This window comes from Canis lupus, chromosome 10, assembly GCF_048164855.1.
Source record: "Canis lupus baileyi chromosome 10, mCanLup2.hap1, whole genome shotgun sequence".
NCBI lineage: Eukaryota > Metazoa > Chordata > Mammalia > Carnivora > Canidae > Canis > Canis lupus.
Window position 1 is genome coordinate 53,962,649 of NC_132847.1, and position 16,945 is coordinate 53,979,593.

Sequence of the window (16,945 nt, forward strand, 5' to 3'; positions counted from 1 at the left end):
CATAATTTGCATCTCCATATCTTTGTTACATGTTTTGAGATATTTCATCTGTTTAATTTTCTGGACCTCTTGTGGGGTTTCAGCATTGACCATCCTTTTTTTTGCTTGATGTATGTAAATTTTTAGTTCTGATATCACAGTTTCTAGTTCAGGGAAATCTTTTGTGTTTGACCTTCACACATTACCTCCCCCAGGCTCTCATTCACTCAGAGATGCATTTGTTTCCTCCAGCAGGTCTGTCCGCCCTCTGATTTGTCTGCGTTTTCCTGGCCTTGAAGGCTGAGAAGGCTGAGAAATTCAATCCACCTGCTAGTGTTTTAGAGAGCTGGAGAGACTCAGCAGAGCCATTGATTGTTCCTGGGAAGCCGGCGGTTTCTGGGACCTGCTGCCTTCCTGAAGGTCCTTTTTCTTGGCTCTGAGGCTGTTCTCCAGACACTTGTCTGCAGGAAATTCTTTCTGCCAGGAACTTACCACAGCCCATTTAAAGTTTGTCCTCTATAGCTGGGAGTTGTCAGAGGGGTTGTAGAAGGGAGAGTTTCATTAGGCTTCTTTTTTTTATTTAAGATTTTATTTTATTTTTATTTTTATTTTTTTTAATTTTTTTTTTTTTATTTATGATAGTCACAGAGAGAGAGAGAGAGAGAGAGGCAGAGACATAGGCAGAGGGAGAAGCAGGCTCCATGCACCGGGAGCCCGACGTGGGATTCGATCCCGGGTCTCCAGGATCGCGCCCTGGGCCAAAGGCAGGCGCTAAACCGCTGCGCCACCCAGGGATCCCAAGATTTTATTTTATTTTTAATTTAATTTAATTTAATTTAATTTAATTTAATTTTAAGATTTTATTTACTCATGAGAGACACAGACAGAGGGAGAAGCAGGCTCCTCACAGGGAGCCCGATGTGGGACTCAATCCCTGGACTCAGGATCATGCCCTGAGCCGAAGGGAGACGCTCGAACGCTGAGCCATCCAGGCGTCCCTTACTAGGCTTTCCATATACCCAGACTCCCCTTGCTCTAAGTAGTCTCAATATTATTGACAGACACAGCGATAATCACCAGAAGATTTAAAAACAGAAGACAGTAGGTGCCTCTGGGAACTACAAGTGGAAGTAGGAATGGGGTGGAGAGATAGCCTTTTACTTTTTCCCCCCATACTAGGATTTCTCAACCTCAGCACCTTTAACTTTTGGGGGCAGAAACTCTGTATGGTGAGTGGCTGCTGGCCTGTGTGTTGTAGGACATTCAGCAGCATGCCTGGCCACTACCCACTATACATCAATAGCACACACTCCCCAGCTGTGACAACCAAGCATGTCTCTGCACATTGCCAAATGTTTCCTGGAAGGCAAAGTCACTTCTGGTGGAGAACCACTATTGTATAGCTTTCAGTTCTATTTAATTTTTTTAAACATATGCTCACACTATTCCTATAATTAAACATTTAACTGAGGTCATGAGACAGAGAAGAAAATATGAAGCAGTTGTGAGGAAACAGAAACCAGAAGTTGAGACTTTACAGTAGAGGAGAAGGAAGCAAATTAGCAAAGTAGGAAAAAATTGGGAATAAATAAACAGAAAACCTGTCAGAGAGTCATAGGACAGGAGGAGCAGGAATGGGGAGACCCACATACTCCTGTTACCAAGGTCCCCAGCAATGTTGTGATTGTAGATCCCAAATTCAGCAAGAGTCTGCAGAGGCCCAGTCGTACCATAGCCACTGTTTGGGTGATCCCTATTCCATTTGGCTTCCTACCTGCCCCAGGTGTCCTAACAATAAACATCCCTTCACTTAGGCAAGGCTAAATAAGTGTATTCCTTACAAACAAAGCCCCATAGACTTGGTGTCCAATGATGAGAGGGGCTCTCCACTGTTTGCTGCCAGTAATATATTCACTTCTTAGCATCACACTTTAAGAAAGACTCTGCTCAAGAAAAACAGTGGGAACAATGAGTAGGCTGCAAATAAGGTCTGTAAAAGGAACTCCAGAAAGCTTTTCCCTGGAAGGGGGAAAAAAAGACTTAGGCCATCTATCAGGGCTGTCATGTACAGGAGGGAAAAGGGTAATTATATGATTGTAGCTCAGAGGCAGAACTGATGACAAAAGTAACGGGGAGGGAGATTTTGGCTCCAAATTTAAAAAGCTCTCTCTCAAAAAAAAAAAAAAAAAAAACTCTCTCAAAAAGAAAGATTGGAAATGAGCGCTTGCTAAAGTAGTGAGCTGCCTATTCCTGGAAATGTTCAAGAAGAAGATCGTAGGGTGGCTCCTCCAGTGGATATAAGTTTGGGCCAGATCTTTCCGCCTCCTCCCAGCTATAGAATTCTAGAAATGTAAAAGCCTGGCTAGAGGCACACACCAAGCAGGAACACTGTACAAATGGCATAATAGTGCATTTAAGTTAGAGGAGGGTGGCTGGTGGAAGAGTTGAGCAATAAGGGAAGATCTCAAAGGTTCAGCATCTTCCACTGGCCCTGGTGTGCTGGTCTTTCCCCCACAGATTTTTTTTTTTTAAGATTTTATTTATTCATGAGAGACAGAGAGAGAGAGGCAGAGACACAGTCAGAAGGAGAAGCAGGCTCCATGCAGGGAGCCTGATGCGGGACTCGATCCCAGGACTCCAGCATCATGTCCTGGGCCGAAGGCAAGTCCTAAACCGCGGAGCCACCCAGGGATCCCTCCCCCACAGAATTAGTCAGAACTCGTGGTTGCAAGACATAGAAAAATCTAACTTAGAATGACTTAAGCAAAAAAGTAAAGGTATTAGCTTACATAACCAAAAATTTCAGGAGGCAAATCTAGCTCTGGGCATGTCTGGATCCAAGTTTCGAATAAAATCATTAAGATTTGGTCTCTCTCCATGTCCCGGCTGTTTCCCTCCTTATAGCCTAAACAAGCTTGGAAGTTTAGACTCCTCTTGACAGAGTACAGAGCAAGGCCGAAGATGGAGGGGTCTTGGCTGGACGGCTTCCTAGGCCCCTCCCCACCTACAAGTAATCCTTAAGAACTTCCTATCACTGAACATTTGACCGTCCCAGAGACCCTTCCTCTTCGGGTCTTGGCTTATCCCCTATCTTCCCATCTGGGATCTCAGGAAGAGGGGAAAAGCTGGGGCTTCACCGGGTTCTGGTGGCTTCCCCTAGTGATCCACCCTTGGGCAGGGCATCCTTATGGCTGGAATCTTACACCAGTCAGGGAATGGAGGCCACTAAGGAAAGCAACCCTGGAGATACAGAAAGGAAAAGAATTGCCAGGTATTTGGAAACAAGTTGACCAGCTGGAGAGATGAGGCAAGGGGGTCCTCGGAAGATGTCTGAGGTGGATCTGGCTGCCCCAATTTATTTTTTTCCTAGACGCAGGGGTCAGTTAGGAAGTTGCCACGATCCCGGCCTTCAGTCCAGAAGGCCCCGGCTAGGGCACGAGCCTCGGAGACAGACAAGTAAGACAGTGAGATAAATCAAAACGCTGTAGGGAAGAAGGAAAGTAAAAGATAACAGGCTTCGCGGACCGGATGGAAAATAAGGTTCAAACTGCACCCAGCTCCAGACGGAGCGAACCCGCTACATTCCGCGAACCAGGAGGCGCTGTTCAGGGAACCGCAGGGTCCCGGCTCCGCGGAGTCGTGGGGCGGGGCAGATTCCCCGGGCAAGCGAGCGGGGAAACTTACAGGACTACATTTCCCAGCATGCCACGGACCGGGCAGCTTTACGCATGCGCAGGAGTTGTGGCAAGCCCGCGTGGTGCCAGGCGGGGGTGCTGGGGCGGGGCGGGGGGGGGGGTGTTGATCCTGAACGAGCCGAGATCCTCGCAGCCTGGGAGAGCGGGTGTGAAGGCGGAGTGGAAGGCCTGCGTTCGTGACGTTTGAGGCCTCGGCTGCAATTTCCGGCCCGTCCCACTGGGTTGGCGGGACCCCAGACCCCTTCTCTTTCGGAGTCTGGCCCTCTCACATCCCCCAGGCCGCGGACACATGAGTGGTCTTCCAACTGGCAATCCTCAGAACCCCACATCCCGCTGCCAGTGGTTCCCCGCATCCGGTGCCGCCCCCAAAGCCACCTTCCCTCCCACACAGCCTCAGCTGCCTGTTCTTTACCGCGACCGGGGCCTCTTCTGGGGGAGGCCCAGGTTGGGGTCCACAGAGGTCCGGAAACCCCGGGGCATTCAGGTTATTCTCTGTGTGCAAAGGGTCCGCTTTCTCCCTGCGAACACCAGGCCGGGCTCGAGAGCATTGTGTCCGACTCTGGTTTTCTCTGGGACGGTGAGTAGGAAGGAGAGAAATTCGGCAGTAGAAGCCTGGCTTCCGCTGTCTTCTGCCCCTGAAACCTCAGAAAGGTCTGCTAAGCCAGACTTGCCTCTACAGAAGCCCTAGGGGGAGGTGGTGCAAGCTTGAGGTTCCGGCTGGTGGCAGCACAGGCATAGAGGCCATGGGGAGAGTAGTAGGTCGGGCTGGTAAGCTTGCAGGCTCCAGGTGATGGGAGCGGGTGGCTCTGAGTGCAAATGCTAACGATATTCCAGCAGCAGCAAGTACAGCTTGAGCCGGGCTCCAGCCTCCACCCCTAGCACCCAGCCTGGCAGTTTTCATGGCACAGACTTCTTGGTCCATCTTCCCCAGCTAGACGCCCCCAGAAGTGCTCTGTGCAGAGAGCAAAGCTCACACCCCTACCAGAGAGAGTCTGTAGAGTCTGTTGCAGATCTGGAGCCCTCTAGATAAAAATCTAAACACTTTCTGAGAAGTTTTATTTGAAAACATGGGGACACAACAGAGGCAGCAGGGCATGGATTGGTATTCGCCAGCCAGAGTTCTCAAATAAGCCAGGCTTGGGTTCCTCAGGTCGCTAGGTTTCAGGATCCCTCCAGACTGTGGGCTCTCATGGAGCACCCCCTCCTCCCCACCCCACCTTGTGCTCTGGGGCTGTTGTTACCTCCTCCATCACTGCCCACTTCCTATATCTGAAGGGGCACTGAATTGTTAGGGGTACTTTAAGGGAGCGAGAGCAGAAAGGATCTAGTTAAAAGCCACAAGGAGGAGGAAGTGAAAAACCTGGGAGCTTGAGACCTTAGAGGAATAGATAGGAAAAAAGAGAGAGAGAGATGGAGAGGGAGCCACTGCCTTTGTTTCCTCCATTCCCAAGAAACTGGGGATCTACTTATTCCCCTGAGATGTCTCCCTCACAGTTCAGAAGGGGAGGTTGGGGAACATTACCTCCTGTGACTGGGCAACGGTTACCTGTCTTTGGGGGGGTGGTTGGGAGACAGTTACGCTGGGGACAGGGTAGCAGTAACCCCTGCCACACCGGAGGCTGGGCGAGGCTCATCTCATTCTGCTAGGCCCTTCATGTCAGCTGGGTGCAGGCTGGCTGTTGGCATAGGCCTGGTCTGGGAAGGAAGCCCGTGCTCTGCGGGTCTGGGCACACACTGACGCGTAGAGCTCCGGCTCTGGGCCTGAGGCCTGGGGCTTTGGCTCAGAATCCAGTACCACCTCTGAGTACTTGATAGGGGTTCCAGGGCTGGGGATGTGGCCCTGAGACGGCCGCAACTGAAGGCTGGTATAGCACATCACTTCCTCCGCAGCCTGGAGATTGAAGGCTGTTAGAAGTTCCCTGGACCTTTGGAAAAGCCCCCACTTCCTTCCCTCCCCTCTTCTCAGCCACAACTGACTCACCATGGCGGGGCCTCTAGGAGTTGGATCCTGTTGGTCTGGCCCTGGTTCTTGAGACAGCCGACCTGGGATAGGGAACAGTACTAATCTGGTCACTTCTGGTTCCTCCTCTTGCAATCCCTCATCCCACCCACCCAGGACGTGCGTGGCCTCTGTGCCCCTCCCCTCTGCCAGCTTCCTACCAGTCTGAAGATAAGGCAGGTTCCCATATAGGGGGACCTCTTCCACAGATCCTCCAGAGCTGCAAGAGAGAGATGACGGGATGGGTGGGGACGTCTTCATAAGGGGGAACTCTTCGATCACCTCTCTCCGTTGTCCCCTACTCACCGTTCCTGCTTTGGATGGCTTCTGCCCTGGCCACTAGTCCATCGGAACAAGTGCGCAGCCAGCGAGATGAGAAGCAGCAGCGACACAACCGCTAAGAGGGCCCACAGTCCCCAGGCCTGGGCCACGGAGGGGATTCCTGTGGACACCAGAGGATGGAGGGTGTTACTGCCCAGCCCAACCCTCCAGGTCCTAGCAGGTGGGACATGGGAACATATGACCCCTCCTCCTCCCCCTGCCCCGCCCAGCTCACCAGGCACTAGCAGATCTGAAGTGTAGTTGTCACTTCTGCTCATGACTGCTGACATGGGAGGTGAGTCTTCAAGCCCTGTGCTGAGACGTCAGCCTGGTTTATGGCCTGATAGCCGCTGCAGGCCCCTTTATTCTCACCCCTCCTTGGGCTTGGCCCCCACAGCTCAGCATCCCCAATACTGGTGGTGGCAGAGTCACTGGTTTCCGGGGAGGAAGGGGGAGGGGAGGGATGAGTGAAAGAACAAAGACACCGCCCTGTGCCTGCACCTGCGCCACCCAGCATCTCCTGAGTTCCGCCCACCCCTCGTTGGCCCTACACCTTCTTTGGCCAGAGAAGAGACAGGCTGGCCTGAGATTATGGTGCTACTGTGCAGGTGAGCCCATGAAGACTCCCAGAAGATAAAATAGCATGAGGCAGGACCAACGAGACAAGGAAGCCAGGCCTTAGGACTCTGAGACCATGAGAGAATGTATTCCTCACTTAGCATGCTACAAAGGGGAATGGAACGGGGATCCCTCCATGCTCTAAGGTTGACTGTAGGGGATAAGATGACCATTATCATTTTTATTATTACTGGTATAAGAATTTAGGGGAGGGGATCCCTGGGTGGCTCAGCGGTTTGGCGCCTGCCTTTGGCCCAGGGCGCGATCCTGGAGTCCCAGGATCAAGTCCTGCGTCAGGCTCTGCATGGAGCCTGCTTCTCCCTCCTCCTGTGTCTCTGCCTCTTTCTCTCTATCATAAATAAAAATAAATAAATCTTAAAAAAAAAAAAAGAATTTAGAGGATAGAGGAGTTTAGATTTCCCCCTCCCAACCCACTTCATCCAAACTGTCCCTAAGCAATGCCGATCTCAAAAGTTAGTTGAATTAAAGAAAACTCTACCCCAGTATATCCTGGGAAGCTGAGCCATTTGTTCACTTCAGGGAGTGGAGTGAGCCCTACCCAGATACAGCCCAATCACATGGGCTGCTATGGATGTGGAAGAAGGATTTCAAGTTCCTTAGACCACTATCTGACAATAGTGGACCCAAATTCCCTAAAGGCAGCAGTCAGTTGAGAGTCATTTATCCTATTATACCTGGCCCGAACCCTCTCCTTTATGTTGACTGTGCCAACTGGCTTAGGGTCAAAGTTTGGACTACACTGCTCTGCAACCAGGCTGCCTCTAGAGAGTCGGCTAGACTATGACAACTCCCCTGAGTGTGGGTCTCTCCTCCCTGCCCTGCCCCCTCCATTTCTGGAAGAACAAGAAGATACACTCCCATTTCATTCATTTATTTAGTGCACATGTACCTCGTTCATTTAAGTCACATTTGCTGATTGCTTGCTAATGTGCAAAGCTCTGGAGATAGATGTGAGTGGGAAATGGCTTCTTTCCTTGATCTAATTAGAAAGATGACCCTGTGTGTCCCAGAATTAAAAGGCAGCATGGAACACAGGGAAACGCTCCCGGTTTGCCTGGAGAAGTCCTGGTGATGAAAGGTAGAGCTGGGGAGTAGGGTGCTAATGAAGCACCTGATAGGGAGACAGAAAAACCTTGGAATCTCTGGCTTGCCTTTTACTGGATGAACTTACTTAACCTTCCTGAACCTTTGTTTCCTTATTCCTTAAAAGAGCTTAATTAGGGGAGGCACCTGGGTGGTTCAATCAGTTAAGTGCCTTCAGCTCAGCTCATGATCTTCTAGGTCCCTCAGTGGGCAGTCTGCTTCTCTCTGTCCTCCCCACCACTTGTGCTCTCTCTCTTTCAAATAAATAAATAAAATCTTTTTTGTTTAAAAAAAAAAAAAAAAAAAAAAGCTTAATCACATTTACCCGTGGGGTTGTAGTTCATTCAACAAGCGCCAGGTGCTGTGCTAAGCTGTAGCAATAAAATGATAAAAGAAATATGGCCCCTGCTCCCCTGCAATTTACAGTTTAGTGATGTTTTCTTTTTATAATGAATCTTAATGGATTAATTGATTTTTAATTAACTGGAATGGACTGAAGTGGATTTTCCCCCAGTTTTATTGATATAAAATTGACATATGATGGTGGTTTAAAGAAAGTACAAAGCTGCACCAATGAATAAATTAGAAGTTAAGGGCTCTGAAAAAGGAAACCCCTGAGATCTGAAGGGTGTGTAGACGTTAACTGTACAGAAAGGAAATAGAAGTGGAAGGTGCTAAAAAAAAAAAAAAAAAAAAAAAGTGGAAGGTGCTTAAGAGAGTTAAAAATTCAAGTGCCCCAAGGTAAAAATCACTAGTAGGTAGGCATGATTCTAAGCACCTTATTTGTATTATCCCACTTAATCATAACAGCTCTGAGGGACATTCATATTATCATTACCTCCATTTCTCAAAGTGGAAACTGAGGCAAACAGAAAAATTAAGTAAGTTGCCCAAAGTCATTTAGCTTTCGAGTACTGGAGCAAGATTCTAGGCCAGTCCAGTATTCTAGATTCAGATACCAGTCCGTATTCTACTGTGTGCCATGCTACGCAATGAATGGTGGCTACTACAGGCATTTGCGGATTGGAGAGGGTGGGGAAGAGGAAGCCATTGTTGGAAGAGGGAACTGAAAAAAAAGGATAAAGTGTGTTAAGCCACGAGAGAGGAGTTCAGCGGTGAATTAGTCCGCATACGGGCATGGGAAGGACTGACTGCACTTCATGTTCCGAACGGCTACGCAGGAGCCGCACACGGGCCCGACGGCCTTCGCTAAAAATGAGCCGCGCTGAGAATGAGCCCCGTGTGGTTGGCGCGCACCAGGCGCGCTGCCTGCGTAACTAGATAGAGTTGACGGACGACGCCCCGCCACACGCCGCTCGGCTCCCCGCGGCAAACGGATCGCTTCTTGGCGGACGTTACAGTGCAAAGCAGGGAAAGTCAGCGTGCACGCGCACGCGGCACTCTCTGCCAAGGGTCCGGGGACTTTCCCCTAGGCGCAAATAAGGAACAAGTCCTCCGTCTGTAGCCTAGGAAACAGGCCTTCAGCACGCGCTGCGGGAGCCGGTGCATGTGCTGCACTTTTAAGGTCCAAGAGAGTACCCATTTTTTGATTAGGGTGAATAGGTTAGTGACATGAAAAATCAAATCCGTGTTCCAGCACAATTTTATACGGTTATAGGCTGCTAGAAGCATTCTGGCTAATAGGATCCCTAAATAGATAAGAAATGATTTCATTTAAGAAAGTTGGGCCCAAGTCCTATGCTAATAAGCTGCCCCGCCCACACACCAAATGGGCGTGACCTCCCAGCGCGTCCCGGAGCGGGACCCACGCGCCGCCCCGCGTGCGCATGCGCACTGGGGCTCCCGGCCAACCTTGGCGCCGCCGGGGCCTTCATTCTGTGGTCCGCCATGGCGGGCTCGTTCTGGCTCGCGGGTTTGCTGGGGCTGCTACTTGTGTCGGCACTGCCCGGGGTCCTCGGAGACCGCCCCAGCCCCGACCTCCGGGCACAGCCAGGTATCAGCGAGGGCTGCTGGAGGGAGGCTAGGACTGCCCCAGGGTCCCAGGCCCCAGCTCTGCTGACCCGCCTCTGCCGTCCTCCGCAGGGGACCCCGCCCAGGTCGGCCCGGAGGCCAAGGAACCGCGGCGGCCGTCGCCGCCCAAGGACCAGCGCGAACGGGCCAGGGCGGGAGCTCTGCCTTTGGGGGCGCTGTACACCGCAGCTGTCGTGGCTTTTGTGCTGTACAAGTGTTTGCAGGTGCGGGACGACCAGGGGTGGGGATGCCCCGGGCCTCAATCTCCCATGGGGGCGCTATGGTACCGTGAACAAGACACATCTCTTCCGTCGGTCTGTAAAAACGAAGACCGTAGTAGTTCTTGACTCTCCAACACTAGGGGGTTATTTTGAGCATCCAGCGAGGTAGCAGCTGTGAAGAGCCGTTGGTAAACTGTCAACAAATAATGACCACCACATTTAATGCTCCCAACAGTCCAATGAAGAAGTTAAGTCATTTGCTCAAATGACTCACGCAGACCTAGTAGTAACTGGTAGGGCTGGGACTTAAACCCGGCAAGTAAGTGTCCGTGTTACATAAGTGTGGCTCCTGGTAAGATTCCAGTCTTGATACACTGTTGATTGCTATGGCCACAGTATTCAAGGCACCTGTCTTATGTTCTTAGAAAGGAGGCCTTGAGATACAAACTGACAGTACATTTTAGTGTATCGAAATGATTGAAATGGAAAGTGATACCTTCCACGGCTGTCTTCAACCCTGGCCCGACTACTTATTTGCATTGGGAAACACAAGGCTGAACCAATTTGGAGATATGAAATTAAAAGGGAGAGCTAATCATGATTCCAAATAGACTTGACAAGTTAGGATGAGGGACTAGATTTGATGGTGAAGTTTAAAGAGAATCGATAATAAACTCTATTTGTGGACCCCCATACTATCTGGAAGAAACTTAATTTAGCGGTTTAGTAGTTGAATAATAAAGTTCACTTGTGTATGGTGACAACCCACTTCCCCAGTCAATGCAAGGAACAGGCATTGCTTTGACCAGAGAAAACCATGTCAAATGAGCACTCACTGAATAAAATTGGTAATATTAAACCAGAGGAGACATGGAGAAGGGGAGTGAGCAAGGACTATCATCTTCAAATTCCTGAGTGGCTATCACGTTGAAAAGATCTTTGGAAGGCAACATGGAAGGTGTACAAAGGAAAAATTTTGGCTTTGTATACAAACCAACAGCCAGAGCTTTATCAAACTGGAGAGCTGCTCATTCCTGGGAGTATTTCATTAGACTGAATGACCATATATGTGGGGCATAGTGACATGTTGCTTCAGGTCCCAGGTGAGGAGCTAGACTAGATGTAATTTTGATTCTCTGAAGTAAAAACTCCATAGCTTTCTCTAATTGAAATTCTCCTCCTCCCCCTCTCACTGGCTTGGAGACTGAGGTGATGGGGAAGCTTGTTGCAGTCTAGCCCTCTCTTTCTACAGCAGGGGAAAGATGAGGCTGCAGTTCTCCAAGAGGAGGCAGGCAAGAAGGAATCATTGCAGTCAGGTAGGTTTTGCACAAGTCTGTGTTTGGTAGGGGGTCAGGGGGGCAGCAGAAGGTATAAATAACCATTGCTCTCCTTTTCTCCTTCACCCCCAGAGCAACAGCTGGCCCAGCTGACACAACAGCTGGCCCAGACAGAGCAGCACCTGAACAATCTGATGGCCCAGCTGGACCCCCTTTTTGAGCGGTAAGAGCAATGACCCTGTGGCCAGGGGAACTTGTGATAGGTGGAAGAGTGGGGGACAGAGATTAGGTAGCTGCTGAGTAGGTATTTCTACAGTGTGACTACCCTGGCTGGAGCCCAGCAGGAGCTTCTGAACATGAAGCTTCAGACCATCCACCAGCTGTTACAAGAGAGCAAGCCAAACAAGGGTGTGGACGTTCCAGAACCAGGTAAAGGGTTGGGAGGAGAGAGTCGGGTGGGGGTAGAGACTGTCTCTGAGATAGGAATATCCCTGATCTTTCCCGTCACAGAGGCCAGCATGCCCTTTCCTGAGGACTCATGTATAGAGGAGGAGGAGGAGGAGGCTGGTGACAGTCAGGCCTGGGAGGAGCCCTTAAACTGGAGCACAGAGACAAGAAATCTAGCTACTCCCTGGGAAGTGGAGCAGGGGCTAAGGAGAAGATGCAGCAAGGCTGTGGGAAGGACTGCAGGCACAGCCCCCGCCAAGGAGAAATGACAGCTGGAGGTTTAGTAAAACAGAGTCTGTTCTTGTGACTGGATAGTCCTGTGTGCTTTTTCATTCCAACTGGTCATACACACACCCATACTAGGTGCCCAAGAACAACTGGGCCTTCTTGAAAAGCTTCCCTTATTAGGATAAAAAGAGGCCACCTTCCAGTGTGAGAGCTGAGAGATAGAGGGAGCTCCAGCTCTTTTCCTTGTACTCCTGAGGCCACCATCATGCCAGCCTTCAGGGCACAAAAACCTCTCCTCATATCGTAGAGCTGAGACAGAAAAGCCTTTCCAAAAAGGGGAAGAAAAAAAAAAAACATTTTACTAAAATCCAATGGAAAAATAAATTATAGAAAATGCATATAACATAAAAACATCCACGTTTACAAAGGTGCAGTCTTGATAAACAATCAGCCATAGAGCCAGCACCGAGGTGACCAGTCCTGAATCCCCTCATCTGTGTTGGAGGGGCTGGTTCAGCAGAGCTTCCGCGGGGTCAGACTCAGTTTCCTGATTCTCAGGGGCTGGTCACATGGGCTGCCATGGCTTGCTCCCAGGCAAACATGAAATGACCCTTCTCAACACCATGAAGGATCTGTTTCGTTTAGTTAGTGGTGGAGATTTCTCTGTACTCTTGACTTTGACCTACCCCTCAAGTATCCTGGGTTCTGGAATTTTAAGATTCTTCTAGTTCTTCTGACTGCTGTGGAGAGAAGACAGTCCGTTTAGGCACTGGCAAGAGCACTCTACTCAGACAAAATCACCTCTGGTATTGGGGGTGGAGTGGCCCAGCAGATGTAACACCTGAGACAGGATTAAACTGCTCCCTTCTCACCCACGGGCCTCTTCACAGCATTCTTCCTGAGGGAACTCACCTGATGGCCAAAGTCAAACTGTGGTGCCAGTGCAACAGTTCCTCCTGGTCAGTGCACATAAGCAGTAGCTTCTCGTGGGGAAAGGACAGCTAGGAAGAAATCACCTCTTAGTGCATGGCTCAGAAAGGTCCAGGCTAAAGCTGAAGCCCTTGCTGTTTCCATGGAGGGAATTCAGGGCTGATGTGAGAATTAGGCAGGAACAAACCCCAGGCCCCCTGCTATCTCAGTGCAGGTGGCTTAGTTCCTCTGAAGGAGGCCAAGGAGATACATGGGTACACAGGCATTTGAGATCTATTTTGAGCCTCTCCTACCTTACCTAGGGCTCCCACCTATGACTCACACTGAGCAGTCCACCACAGGGGCCTCCTGAGTGGCCAAAGACCCTGTGGAGTTGACACTGGGCCATGGGATAGAGGGCACGGCAGGCAAAGGTGCCACTCTGCAGCAGGTGCAGTGGGGGTCGAGGTTTGGCCATGAGGAGCACATCAGAGAAGAGGAAGAACATTCGGGGCCGAGGCTCCCCACGGGGAGGCACTACCAACAGCCAGCCCTGGCGCAGGAACCAGCGACCTGGGGGGGGTGGGAGAGCTGTTATTCTGGGGCAGCTCCAGGACCAGGAGCCACGGGAACAGAAGGAAGGGGAGGCTGAGGAAATGGGGCGCATGTGCTGGCAATAGAGAAAAAGGAGGGCCCGAAAAGAGCAGTTTGAGGACGGGGTGGGGGTGAGGGGGCAGGGGGAGAGGAGGAGAGTGTGCAGACTACCTGAGGTGAGCCCTTTTGCCTGGCGGCCGCTGAGCAAAGCCTGAATGCGCCGGAGGTGCTGGTCATTCCTCTGTCTCTGACCAATGCTGTGGACTCTCTGGGCAGTCTCACTTATCAGCCGGGCAGCCCCTGGAACAACATCCCCCGCCTCCCTCCCAGCACAGCTTGGACTTTGGCTGACTGAGGGTGGTGACAGGCTATTCTGGAGGGGACCAGGGTGAGGGTGGAAGACAGAGACACACCAGACCTTGCTGGAGGTCAGATTCAAAAAGGGACGCAGGGGAGGCAGCCTCTCCTCAGTGTTTCAGGGAGCGAGAACGTACGTGTGAGCTGCTGGTGGTCAGGGCTGCTGGGAACTGTATTTTCAGCCAAAGCCATGACAAGATTCTCATACCTGGAATTAGACCGCTGGAAGTCCACAAGCGGAAAGCAGAGCTGGGCAGCATTCCCTCCGCCTGACATACAGAACGCTCCCCACACATACTTCAGTTGCAAAGCCAGGAAGGCTCTGCTTCTGATTGTGTCCCCCTCCTCTTTCATCTGAGACTCAGAACTTGGGCTCACACCACATGGCCCTCTTCCACCCCACACTGCAGAGTCAGCAACCTGACTGCAGGCTCCTTAACATCCCCCCCCCCCCCAACAGAAACCTAAGCTAGGCGGATCTCTCATCTCAACAAACTCTCCCACGCACCGTGCTTGTCACTAGCTCTATTACTGCCCCCCCCCCCTCACTGCAATGCAGAGTTCGACATTCCTAGCTAAGGGCCTGAGGCTACAGACCCCAGCTACTCCAGTGGGTTCACACTTAACCTTGCAAGAGGCTTTTTAGGAGCAGTTTGTCCCAGGAGAGAGGCAATGGGACAGAAGCCGTAAACCCCACAAAGCTGAGAGTGGCAATCCTATAGACTCAGAAAAGAGAAGCTGGCTGAGGCCAGGTGAGTTTACTCACTGCTGGAGTCTCTGCAGAGGCAGAGGGAGCAGGTCCTGAAGACGAAGGCTCCCAAACTCAGGGCGGCCTTCCTGAAGTCGCACAAACCTCCGGAAACGTTTGTTCTTCTTTAGTTGCTCCTGGAGTGACGGGGAAAGGGTTGGCAGCCACAGAGAGAGAAGCCACTCTCTGTGTACACATGCTCAGCCCTCTGTAAGCTGTGTGCTCTTGAGAGAACCCCGACAGTGAACTCAGCACAGATGAGGGGGGGACCCACAGGGTGCTATGCATGTGGCAACAGTATGAAGTGTGGATCACTAGAGGAAGGGGCAATGCGCAGGGCAAGAGGGGAAGCACTCGAGATTATCTCCAGGTTACCTGCAGGGTGGTCCGCGACTTCTCTGCGTTGGCAGCGAACTGGGTGTAGAGCTCAAGGTGAGGGCAGAAGCTTTCCAGCCCCTGTCCCCAGTGCCCTCCTTCAAGGTAGGGAAGCAGGTCTCTGCGTGGGTGAGGACAAAGACCGGTCCAACAACTACCCAAGCACCAGCTCATTTAATTCTCATAACCTTGCCCTGAAGGTAGTGCTATTACCCCCATTTTACAGATGAAAACTGAGGCAGGTGAAGGCACTGGGCCAAGACCACAGGTGAGGTAACTGGCAGGCTCCGCACAGGAGTCTGGGTCCCCCCACTCCAAGCTCGAGCACCGCCAGAGAGCAGGGCCCTGCCTCCCCTGACCCCGCGCCCCTTCTACTCACTGGCTGGCGCCGTAAATGAGCTCCCAGGGCCCAAACAGGGCGTGGCGCTCGGCCGCTCGCAGGGTGCCCTTGGCTCTCAGAATCCCCACGAAGTACTGCAGGAGGAGAACGCCGCTACCCAGGCTGCAGGGAGAGCGCGGACGCCGCGCCGCCAGGAACTGCGGAACGCCTGCGCGCTCTCCGTGCTGGCGGACAGCCCCAGGCCCGCGCGGCGCGGTCCCCGACCTCGCAGAGACCCTCCCGTCCCCTGGGGTCCCCGCCCCATACGGGAGGGCGAGCGCCGCCGCACCGTGGCCACCAGCCCCAGCTGTTCCTGGTAGCGCCGCTCGGTCTGCAGCAGCTCCCGGGCAGTGCAGGTGCGCTTCCGCTCCCAGCGGGCACGCTGCTCTTGCACCGGGCACCGTCCGCCGGCGCCCGACGTCTCCATGCCCAGCTGACCAGGCTTCCGGCCGCGGCCCGCCGGAGATTCAAATCCCAACCGCTCCGGGGGCGGGGCCGGCGGGAGGAGTGCGCCCCCTGGCGCCGGGAGGCTGAACGCAGGCCGGAGCGTGCGCGGGGGCCCGCCGACCCGCACCGAGTCTCCGCCGTTAAGGCCTCGCCCCGCCGCCAGGGCGGCGCTGTCGGGGCGCGAGGCCGGCTCAGGCAACGTCGAGCGGGGCAGGAGGGGTTAAGTCCCCCTGTGGCGTGGAGCGAAGTTGGGGCAGCCGTCTGGACCTCGAGTCAGGAGATTTGGGAGTGCAGACACCAGGGGGCCTCAGTGTCCCAGGTGTAAAATTAGGAAGGGGTCAATCATTATGGTATGTATTTTGTCCTGGGCCAGCGCCAAACTCTGGGGCACAATTGTCCCCACTGCTTTCACTACTAGGAAACCTCACAAGTCACAAGGTTTGAAATATTTTGGCCCTCAGACAGAAGTCAATAGGTTTTACGTTACTAAGCCGTTTTCTCTTTTCATACTGATCCCAAACCTGACAGCCAATTAGCATCTGGTCAGCAAACGTCAATAACTAACGTGGGGGGGGGGGGGGTTGGAATTGCTGTAATTCTGGTCAAAGGCTAAAGCTTGGAGTCGATTAGTCTGTGCTACCCAAAGATAAACGGACCTGATCCTCCTTAGGTCTTTCGAAAAATTGGTAGTAGTCCTGGAGGGTAAATTGGCAGTGCCATTTTGTCAGTATGTATGAGAAGTCTTAAAATGTGCTTACTCTTATCCTAGCAATTCCATTTTTAGGGATGCATCCAAAGAAATAGATATGTGGACAAAAATATATATATCAGGATGGATTGTACGTGATGTTTGTAACAATAGGAAACTGGAAACCATCTAAATGTCCAGTGGTAGAGAATGGGCTAGGAAAGTTATGGTACAGCTATTTGAAGGAATAATATGAAAGCATTAAAAATGATGTAAAAAAAAACCCTATCAATATGGAAAAACACACAAAATATATTGCCAAGACCAAAAAAAGCAAGGCTAACAAAGATGTTTGTACAATATGATCCCATTTATGTATAGCATACATAGGACTGGAAGGATAAACAATCAAGAGGTTGTGGTTGTTATCTCTGGGTGATGGGATTGAAGTTAATGCACTCTACAAATATTTTTTTTAAGCACCTAATCCAGGCCAGGCACAAGATCACTGAGGTTAAAAGGGTGATTGGGACAAATACAGTGCTTTTTAAATTTTCCTTATGTTTTTCTGCTTTTCTCAAGTTTTGT

General features: G+C 51.5%; 3 protein-coding genes across 11 annotated transcripts; 1 reads left to right on the top strand and 2 right to left on the bottom strand.

Moving 5' to 3' along the window:
- Window positions 1-4,709: 4,709 nt before the first annotated feature.
- SIT1 (signaling threshold regulating transmembrane adaptor 1) lies at window positions 4,710-6,369 on the bottom strand. The gene is made up of 5 exons (XM_072841920.1): window positions 6,230-6,369; window positions 5,980-6,115; window positions 5,835-5,893; window positions 5,656-5,717; window positions 4,710-5,565 (listed from the first exon to the last, which is right to left on the bottom strand). Exons 1-5 carry the CDS (start codon window positions 6,282-6,284, stop codon window positions 5,332-5,334), a joined length of 546 nt encoding a protein of 181 aa, XP_072698021.1. The 5' UTR covers window positions 6,285-6,369; the 3' UTR covers window positions 4,710-5,331.
- ARHGEF39 (Rho guanine nucleotide exchange factor 39) lies at window positions 6,287-15,693 on the bottom strand. Of its 6 annotated transcripts, XR_012038279.1 has the most exons (11): window positions 15,512-15,692; window positions 15,223-15,317; window positions 14,844-14,964; window positions 14,487-14,605; window positions 13,858-13,928; window positions 13,535-13,663; window positions 13,113-13,342; window positions 12,773-12,861; window positions 12,547-12,600; window positions 9,975-10,101; window positions 6,287-6,425 (listed from the first exon to the last, which is right to left on the bottom strand). XR_012038279.1 is itself a non-coding variant. In XM_072841909.1 (10 exons), the coding sequence occupies exons 1-9, from the start codon at window positions 15,647-15,649 to the stop codon at window positions 12,585-12,587; spliced, it is 1,005 nt and encodes a 334-aa protein (XP_072698010.1). In that variant the 5' UTR covers window positions 15,650-15,693; the 3' UTR covers window positions 8,927-10,101; window positions 12,547-12,584. The 6 variants fall into 6 exon arrangements, 5 of the variants coding, with proteins under 5 accessions (XP_072698010.1, XP_072698007.1, XP_072698008.1 ...); XM_072841909.1 differs by lacking the exon at window positions 6,287-6,425 and having other exon boundaries at window positions 8,927-10,101; window positions 12,547-12,597; window positions 15,512-15,693; XM_072841906.1 differs by lacking the exon at window positions 6,287-6,425 and having other exon boundaries at window positions 8,927-10,101.
- On the top strand, window positions 9,502-11,939 carry CCDC107 (coiled-coil domain containing 107). 4 transcript variants are annotated; one of them, XM_072841912.1, is made up of 6 exons: window positions 9,502-9,670; window positions 9,760-9,911; window positions 11,164-11,224; window positions 11,318-11,408; window positions 11,490-11,614; window positions 11,696-11,939. In XM_072841912.1, the coding sequence occupies exons 1-6, from the start codon at window positions 9,565-9,567 to the stop codon at window positions 11,899-11,901; spliced, it is 741 nt and encodes a 246-aa protein (XP_072698013.1). In that variant the 5' UTR covers window positions 9,502-9,564; the 3' UTR covers window positions 11,902-11,939. The 4 variants fall into 4 exon arrangements, with proteins under 4 accessions (XP_072698013.1, XP_072698012.1, XP_072698014.1 ...); XM_072841911.1 differs by having other exon boundaries at window positions 9,503-9,670; window positions 11,161-11,224; XM_072841913.1 differs by having other exon boundaries at window positions 9,503-9,670; window positions 11,161-11,224; window positions 11,502-11,614.
- Window positions 15,694-16,945: the final 1,252 nt, after the last annotated feature.